General features: G+C 43.2%; 1 protein-coding gene across 1 annotated transcript in view; it reads right to left on the reverse strand.

The window, feature by feature from the left end:
• The window catches only part of IQSEC2 (IQ motif and Sec7 domain 2), a 65,305-nt gene that overhangs the window by 13,451 nt on the left and 42,047 nt on the right, over positions 1-9,807 (reverse strand). The window contains exons 4-7 of the mRNA XM_018571615.1: positions 8,614-9,494; positions 1,597-1,758; positions 335-457; positions 76-242 (exon numbers count right to left, since the gene is read on the reverse strand). Of these exons, the coding sequence (XP_018427117.1) occupies positions 76-242; positions 335-457; positions 1,597-1,758; positions 8,614-9,494 (1,333 nt within the window). The remainder of the gene's footprint in view (positions 1-75; positions 243-334; positions 458-1,596; positions 1,759-8,613; positions 9,495-9,807) is intronic.

Genomic DNA, 9,807 nt, shown 5'->3' on the forward strand with positions numbered 1-9,807 from the left:
CCCCCCCCCCTTATTTTTACCCTATACATCCCCATTGGCTGTAACTGTTTTCAACAATATAACCATCTGTCTTACCACGCAGGTTTTTGATGAAGTCATCTAGCTTCATCTTGCGTTCGGCTTTGACGCTCGGGCTGTACATGTCCGTGTTGAGAAGAATAATGGCAAATGCCAGTATAAATATGGTGTCTGGGTTACGGAACTGTCGAACCAAGGCCGGGTTACAAACGCAGTAACGCTGACTGGAAAGGAATAAATAAATTAGAATCAAGGGTCCAGAAAGCAAAAGTGATAACGCCAATGCAGAAACACAAGCGTTAAGCAGATGGTTTACCTGAAAGCCTCAATGAGTCTTTCTACCTTCTGTGCCTCTCCCTGAACACGTATATGAGCCTGGAATTTGCGTAGAGCCTCGTCCAGATCCATGTTTGAGAAATCCATTTCATCCACCACACAGCTAAAACAAACCATGGTACAGGGCAATCAATTATGATACCAATACAGGCACAATCTATACTATTAGAGAATCTGTACACCTATAACCAAAGTGTTGCCAGAGGACATGGTGACAGTTTTCCTAAACTTCCAGTTGCTGGTTCTAGGTGCAGTGATATAAAGCACGAAAAAAACAGCTCTTTCCAACTCTCCTCCTCTGATCTTGTTATTGTGATTCTAATTTGAGACATACCAAGGTACATTTTTTCTCGTCAACCTTCAGGCCGAACGAGAGAAAATCAGTTGATTCCTCCATTCACGCAAAACATATTGGGGGAATTTATCAAAACTGGAGCAGTTGCTTATGGCAACCAATTGGCTTCTCTCTTTGTTCAGTTAAGATTTGAAAATGAAAGAGGCTGTTTGGTTGCCATGCACAGCTGTTCCAGATTTTGTATGCTCCAGTTGTGATAAATGTCCCTCAATTTGCTGCCAACGTTTTGGATTTAGGCAGTTGCAGCACCAACAGGCGCCTGAATACATGAACGGTGAATGCGGGCGCAGTCACCGTCAGCCAAGAATTTTCCACCGGGCTCATTCGATTTTTAAATCGTCTTGTCAGGTGGTGAGGACTGGCCCATCTGAGACTCCAATCTTGGCCAAATTAACAGGATTCGGCCAAAATTTTAGTCAAGACTAACCAGTGGCTGGAGTAGGAGGGAGGTGGCACAAAATGGTTGGCCTTGGGGCACCAAGTATAAAGCTATCCCTGTTGCCCAAAAATTCAACTTATCAAAATGTTTGACTAAAACTACCCTAAGACAGTATTGGTAGTCTTGTGACTACAGAATTTCAAAGGAATGATCTTTGTGCAAAAAAAATTAAAAATGATACAATGGTGTCACCAAAAGTCAATATACTAAGCGCAAGTGAACTTCAAATGGATGCTTATTACTCTAAAGGATTCTTTGGAATGATTTTGGGTCAATCCCTGGTTTGTTTCTATCCACACAGTCACACCTTCTAGTGCGAGAACTTAAGTGCCCTTAGTACACTCTATCCTCACAGACACCAGGACATCAGACAAAATAATAATAATGTCATACAGAAAAAATTAAATGTAAGGCTTCTGGCATTTTCACATTCTTAAATTTTCCTTACTCTAAGACATCTCTGTTAAACTGTTTTTGGCGGTTTCCAAGGAACTCTCCGATCATTTGTCGGCTCAGGCCTTTCCGTTCAAGGATGAAATGTGCTACCCCCACAGGGGTATCGGATAGGAAGCCCCTTTCAATCAAGTACTGAATTCCTTTTTCTGGCTTTCTGCAAGCAAAAATAAAGAAATGTATATGCATAGTTAGAAATAATATTAAATGTACCATGTTCAAATAAAACCACTAAAAAAAACACCCAATATTTAAAAATATGTACACAAACTACACAACTAACAAAGATACAATGGGGGGAATATATCAAAACTGGAGCAGACAAAATCTGGAGCACTTGCCCATGGCAGCCAATCAGCTTCTCTCTTCCTTTTGTTCAGTTAAGATTTTCAAAATGAAAGAGAGAAGCCGATTGGGTGCCATGGGCAAAGTGAAAACCCCAAGAACCCCAAATCCACAACCTCAAAAAAGTAGATTATTACATGCAATCAATAAAACAAGGATTGTACATAGAACAATATCGGACCTCTGAAAAGTACAAGCATGCATATGTACTCAGTACTTGGTTTGGGCCCCTTTTGCAGCACTTACTGCCATTACTTTTGCACGATATTCTAATTATTCGAGTTTCACCTGTATGTGCGTTTTTAACTACAGTGGGAAATTGGTACACGCAAGCAAACCGGGCCATTTTGGGGTTAAATAATGTTGAACTAAAGCAACCAATACGAATGCAATTTACTGAAGCCACTTCAGTAGAAACTGGATTCGGTTTGCTTGCTGCTGGTGCTGCATTTAGCTTACTGAGACTCCTGGACATCCACAATCGGCTGAGACTAAGGCTAGGTTCACACCTAGACGTACGGAATATGCGCGTTTGCCTTGCGTTTCGTGCCACGCGTTTTTACAGCGATTTGCGGTAAAAAATACGCGCCTTTCCGAGGGCTACCTGGCTGTATCCCAATGGATACGTGCGACAAATACGCCCCAAAGAAGCTCCTGTACTTCTTTGGGCGTAGGGCGTTTTACAGCGCGTTCCTACGCGCTGAAAAAACGCCCAGGTGGGAACCATGCCCATAGGCAATCATTGGTTTTCACATGTTGAGCGTTTTATAGCGCGTAGGAACGAGCTGTAAAACGCCCACCAAATGCAGAGCAGATCCGCTCAGGTTTCTGCACATGCAGTGCAGTGGGTTGTGCCGCGTTTTTGATGCATTCCAGGCCGTTTTTGGTTTTAAAAAAAACAACAATTTTTTTTAGTTTAACATGGGCTTTCAGTGCGCTCCAGGCATTTGCATGCGTTTTTGATGCGTTTTAGAGCAGGTAAAATAGGGCTTGCTGCAGTTTTTTCACATGCTCTGGAACTGCACGCTGCTTAGTGAACTGGAGCAAAAAATACCATTGGAATACATTGGACGCAGTTTTGATCCGGTCTGCAACTGCTCTGCTCCGCGCTTGGTGTGAATAAGGTCTTACTGAGACTTCCTCGATCGGCTAGACAGCAAAACAATCTGACAGTGGTTCTAACCATTTGTTTTAGCTAGAGATATACTTTTCTCTGCCATTTTGGATTTTAGAAGCATTGTCCCACTATAAACAATCCAATTAAACCATTGTGTAATACATCAGCCATAGTTTCAGTAGTGTCAAAGGCTGTACCAGATACACAGACAGTTTCCAGTGCAGTAGAACAGAACAGTAGTTCAGTATTAGAAGGCCTCGGTTTAACTGTTTGCCGCCCTGGGCCGACTTCTTTTCCACCACAGATATACAATTATTCACACAGAGGATTGTTATATTTTATGGTGGCTAAGCAGTCTCAGATTTCACCAGCATATGGTACAAAAAGTGAAATCAACCCTGAAACTACAAGCCTGAAGTCAGATCAAATCCAAAGGCTCTATTGTTACAAACACACACTGTCAACAGTTATCCGTTAGGGGCCATCAGGAACTAGCTGCCATTTTTCAGGGCAAGTAGGAAAAAGAGAAGAAGCATGTGATTGACAGCTAACATTTTCCCATTAACTGTAAAAAAGGAAGCCAAGGAAGAACAGCAGAGCGACGACAGCTGAAACGCAGCTGGTTGTATAATACATATATAGACCGGTAGACTTCAAGTTACTGGATCAGATAATATTGGGTGCAAACATCTCAATGACTAAGCAGACCATATATTTTTTACTCCCAAGCAGTTGTTCCTTTGACACCTGGAAAGTCTAAAATACTATCTGGCATATTTATTTGCTTGTTTACTAGGCTGGATCTGTAACTTCCCAATGAGTCATCCAACATGAAGCTTTGGAAGACCTTAATAGCTTCTCTCTAGCTTCAATTCAGATTCCACATGAGTTATTTTACTGGTCCATACTATAATAATGATCGTAAAGACGTTAAAGCTGAACTGTGGCCACAAAACACTTTAATTTAAATATAATCCCCAATTTATTACAGGTATTTATATATAGCGCTGGCAATTTACGCAGCACTTTACATAGTTGCACATTAGCCACAAAGGATATAAATCCTGTCTTTACAAACCAGATATTACTATGCAATAGCATTAACGTCATCACTGAGCCTGAGCAGGGAGCAGAGACCCAGCAGCTTCCACCCACTACAGGCAGCCTGCAGAAAACTGTAAGAGGGGGCAGAGACAAGACCAGCCCGCCTGCATAAAAAGACAGAGCAGCGGTGACCGGTCCTTATTACACAAAACTCCTGCACAGGGTAAAGCTTACTGCACAGATCTAGAAGAAATACACAAAGCTCACCGAGATCCAAGGACGAGATCCAAGGATTTTGACAAAATTTGCTTATCCTGCATTTCAGTTTAGCTCACAAAAGCATTATCATGTCACACTGCTCCTTTTCCCGGTCTCCTGTTTGGCACCTCACAAACTCACAGTTATCTTCTGAAGCAAGTTGGATTTCAAGGAGCAAAAATGTACCTAGTTCAGCATTTCTTAACCTTTTTTTTTTTTTAAACAGGCATGGGACCTTTTAAAAGTATGCGAAACTCAAGGTACCCCAAGCTAAAAAGTAAAAAAACAAAACATTTTTTTAAAATATGTGGCCTTCCAAAAACCATACCAGGACCTTATCTGAGATAGAGTTCTGGTACGGATTTTAAGGGGAACCCCTTGCAAAAGCACAAACAAGTAGGGTTCCCTCATTCACATTAAAGTTCCCCCTTCACATTAGAAGCCCCCTCTGCATCAGAGTCCTCAGTGGGGGCCATCACACCAGGAGTAGCAGCTGCAGCAGCAGAGAGTGGGAGGGGGAGCAGATCTTGGACGCTCATCCTTTTCGCTACGGATTCCACCCTCTCTGCATTAGTGTCATTCATTTCCATGGTGCTGACAACTGGCCTGATGATGCTTTCTTAAAATTTTGAGGCACACCCTTGGCCCACCTCTCCCTTATCACCTGTCTCTCCCAAAAAAAACCCCTTACCTTTCCCTGGAAAGTGTTTCCTTCCTTTGTACAAGATGTTTTCTTTCACCACAATGTTGTACTAATTTTATCTACGTTTTTCCATGCATAATGGACAAAAATGACAAATAAAAGAATTTATAAAAAAAAAAAAAAAAATTTGAGGCACCCCTGAGGAAGCCAGAAAGCACCCTGGTTAAAAAAGGCTGGCCTAGATAAAATGGGAAGGCATGTGATATCCCTTGCCTGCAATAAATTCATCCAATATGTGCAGTAAAATGTGATGGAACAGGAAGTGAGAGAAAATCTAGACAACGTAAGGGAAATTTCCCTTTTAGACAGTTGTCCCCACTGAAAGATTATCCCTCTATTCCTAACGAACATTTAGGATTTCCCTTCATTTTTTTTGTCTCAATGACAATAGCCCACAAGACAAATAGCGAGATTAAATCTCCCCAGGGGAACACAGGTAGCATAAAATAAATACTAGAAACTTGGAAGCCTTCTCCAATCTACCCAAAACTAAAAACAAAGTTGTGGTTATACACTTCAATACATCAGGCTGCTAACTCCTATTCTAGAAATGCACATAAAAGCTGTAAAAAACAAAAACACACATAGTTAGAAAATATACCTGCCTTCCACCCGGGTGGAAACCTGTGCCACCTAGGCAAGGGTGACATCACAATACCACAGCTGGCGCCTAAATCAAAAGTGTCAGCAACCAGGGAGAGTGGTGACATCGCTACCTCAGTTGTGAGGGCGCTCAGGTCTACCAACTGGCTGCTAGGCCTGAGCACTGTCACAGGGGAGGAAACTGCATGCTCTCTATACCCAGAAGTGACATTAAGGGTCCCGGGCTGCGACAGAGGAAGGAGCTGCACGTAAGGGGGTTGGGAGAGGGGGGCCTTTGCAGAGACACGGTCATATTTCCATGCATGGGCAAGGTGACAGAGCCTCAAAGTCTTTTGTGGCTTAATAATCTTATCGACTGCCACCTTTGATGAACTCATACACTTAATAAGCACCTTTTTCAAAAATGATGTGTGGGCAGAAATCTGAAGCCAATATAGAAATTGTCCATCAATGGTAGAGTTGGGACATGCCACTTCTTGTGAAAGGACTGAAGCAGCACACCTACTATTAACACCTTTGTTACCTTTTTTCAGTAAGAAAGATTAGTCAGGTCATGGAATATCTTTCAAAAAGCTGCAAAATCCTAGGAGAACCTATAAATGGCTCGATCCATGCATTAGGCCCTTGGATGAGTAATGGATTTGGCACTTCTATGGCCAACACGAGAGTAACAATCATATCAAGCTTATTCAATAAAGTGTAAACGGGTAACATTTTTGGAACAGTAGCAACCATTTTGTGAGCTGAAAGTGTAATTGTGGCCAAAACAATTTTTTTTTGTTTAGCTTTCAACAAAGCATGAAATCTTTTAAACTCCTGTCGGTTTATTTTTTGTTGTCTATTTTTAACGGTGTACGATAGGGAAATATTTCCTTCACTTCCTGTTCCAGAGACTCCATGGGAAGTTAGAGGTAATCTCCCATAGTGAGGCAAATTCCTCTCTGGTTCCTCTGGGCACAACTAAAATTGTAGATTTCCAACTTTCTCTCTTGGTGACAATGGTCACCATAAGAAACAGAGGGAGGAATCCTCCTCAAAAGAGACACAGCAATAAAACCTTGACAAAGGGTTGAACCCTTCTCCAATCCATCCAAAACATAAATAAATGGTTTGGCCTAGAGATTCACTTTAATGCAATGAAGATTTGTTAGCGGTTGCTAGTGATTACTGCACGTGGCACAATCTTGGCTTGCTATACAGTCAAGGGCTGCTTTATCAAGCCAGACACATTTCACTTTACAAATTTGGATTGGTTTCTATGGGTTATTAAGCTTTGGGCACAGTCAATGCACCTGATAAAATAGCTTACAAAATGTCTCCTGCTGAACTACATTAAAGTAGTAGAGGTAGAAATACACTGGAAAAGCAATAGAGCAATCCTTTGGCCTGGGGAAGTAAGCTAAGTAGTACAATAAAATGTCACATCAAATAAAATAATAATGAAGTAGAGTGAAGGTATAATTAAAAAGATACTCAGTATAATGAATGACACAGTTAGCTAATATTTTACTGTTCCAAGAATCTGAGGCTGGTAATATACAGTGAAAGACAACAAAGTTTGGCATTATATACCTATTTATTCCTATAAATGTAGTTTTGGCCTAGGGAATGGTTAAAAATCCTAAGAGGTTTTTTTTTATGTCCCGCTGGGGAGTATCATGGAGACAAAAACAGGAAGTGAGGGGAAATCTCTTCAAACTTACAGGATATGTTAGACAATTGCCATGGGATTGTGTACAATTTCCAAACTGGGTCCTCCAGTGTGCTGGGAGTTTCATAAGCAGTGTATGTTCGGCCAAAACTATTTTTGGTCCCGCTGACCGTCAACGTAAGATGCGTCACTTGTGACTAGAGAGCATGGGGCCCGCTTCCCGGCCAATTAGGAAGCCGCGTTGGCTTGTGCCAATTAGGCTGCCCAGTTTACTGATTGCTTGGGAAGCTGGCCAATCAGGAAGTCGCGTCATTATCACCTCATGACAAAGGAGCATGGAGTCAGCTTCCCGGCCAATCAGAAAGCCGGGCGCCGCGTTGTTACACAGCGCCCAGCTTCCTGATTGGCCAGAAAGCCGGCTCCATGCTTTCTCGTCACCTAGTGACAAGAGGCATTGGGATGGCTTCCCTGCTAATCGGGAAGCCGGGTGGAGAGTCTTCATGCGCCGCCCAGCCTTCCGGCTACTCAGGAAGACAGGTAGCGAGTCATTACACGCTGCCTGGCTTCCTGAATGGGACTTCTGGTATCGGTATCGTCGAGTACCGTAAAAAAAAATATCGTACTCGGTATCGGTGCATCCCTAATCAACAATGTAGGGGACATTCTTCCTACTGACCGCCAAAGTAAGACACAGACTTCTCATTTATCAACATTGTAAGGAACATTCTTCTAACAGACCATAAATGTAAGGAAGCCCACTAACCACCCATCGGTCCCTGACATTCGTGATTAGTGAGAAGAGCTCTCCTACATTTAAGGAAGCCCTTCCCTCCTGACCATCAAAGTAAGGGTCCACCTCTCCCACTGAACACCAATGTAAGGCCCACTTGATCATAAATGTAAGTGAGCACCTTTGCCATTGACCACCAATAAAAGGGAACAGCTCTCCCGTGACCTTGAATTTTACTGATCAAGCTATTGTACTGTAAGCTGTAGATATAATATGCTTTGCAAAGGTTCTCTGACAGTTGAAAATTATATCCTATGTTATAAATTAAGAAAGACGGGTATAGGATGTCATTTCACCCAAACATTGCGTCATTGTGTGGCAACGACACATGTGCTTCAAGGTTGAAATTACATAACATCTAGCTACCGCCTCCTGAAAAACAGACACTCATCAGACTCAGCGCAAACACCTCTGCTCAGCGACACCAAGTGTATTAAGCCAGTTACCCGACAACCACACAGTTTAGACATGACTTCTAATTATGGTTTTTCCAACACCTACTTGTTAAAGAGGTTGAGACCGATGCGGTATTGCCTCCTTTGCACCACATCGTTGTTGAACGCAGGAGAGTCCCAGCTGTGCCTAGTTTCCCTCTGGTACGTCTGCTTACAAAGGGTATTGGGGGGCTCTCGTAAGCTGTCACGGGAAGAGGAGCCCGAGCTGCAGTTGATGGTTTCATTGGAGTTGGTGGTGCTGTTTAGACTCTCATTGTCACCGTCAGAATTCTCCCCGAGTTCCTGTTTACCGTGATGCATATGTCGCACCCCTCCCATGCCGCCTCCCCCGACACTCACCAAAGTACCATTATTTCCACCCCCAGGGTCCGACGGGGGAGGCAGAGGTTCTGGATGATAATGGCGATGGGGATGCGGGGAACGTGGGGGGCCTTTGTGAGGTGCTTGTTTTAGAGTCCCATGCGGGCTGCAGTTCTCTTGTTCATAAACAACCTGCCTGTTTAAAGATCCTCGGTCTGACCTATCGCTTAGGTCCACCGAACTGTCACTGGGGGGCTCGATAGTGAGCAAAGGAAGATGAGCTCCTCTCATGCGAAAGTCTCGGCACTCCATGCAAGGAGTGCTCCTTCTGCTACCGTTCTCCCGGCTGTCTTCCCGGGAGGAAGAGGTAGCCCAGTACTCCTGCCGTGAACTGGTTCCTTGTGGAGTGTCTTGATCGGAGCTCGGAGGCCGGTCAAGAGAAAGAGGCGACACGGGTACTCCTTCGTCCATGTAAAGCGTGACGTCACTGAAGGACGTGGCGGTGCTGTCTCCGTGTTGTTCCTTGCTCTCTCCTTTTTCTAAGCTTCCCTTTTCGTCTCGAGGATCCGGGCAGTGCATAGATCGGCAGCTAAGGGCGTCATCTATCGACTCGGCCAAGGACTTAACCTAAGAGAAAGAAAATGAGAAAGTCTGCACAGAGCTTACACTTTTTTTTGTTATTTGATAATGTGAGACACGAAAGAACCTCTGTCAAGTTTTTATTGACGTGTCCTCATTACAACTCACTTCCTGTCCCAGTAACATGGGTCAGAGGGGCAAGAAGTGATGCTAAATCTCTCCAAGCACATTTTGTTTAATAGAGTGGGTAACCTAAACTTCTCCCAGGATTTTATTGCTCCCTGTACCCTTTTGACCCAGTGACCGCCATTCCCCTAATATTCAAAGCTAAAAAAAAAAAAAAAAAAAAAAACGAGGTTCA

Source organism: Nanorana parkeri, unplaced genomic scaffold, assembly GCF_000935625.1.
Source record: "Nanorana parkeri isolate BGI_ZX_2015 unplaced genomic scaffold, ASM93562v1 scaffold1793, whole genome shotgun sequence".
Taxonomy (NCBI): Eukaryota; Metazoa; Chordata; class Amphibia; order Anura; family Dicroglossidae; genus Nanorana; species Nanorana parkeri.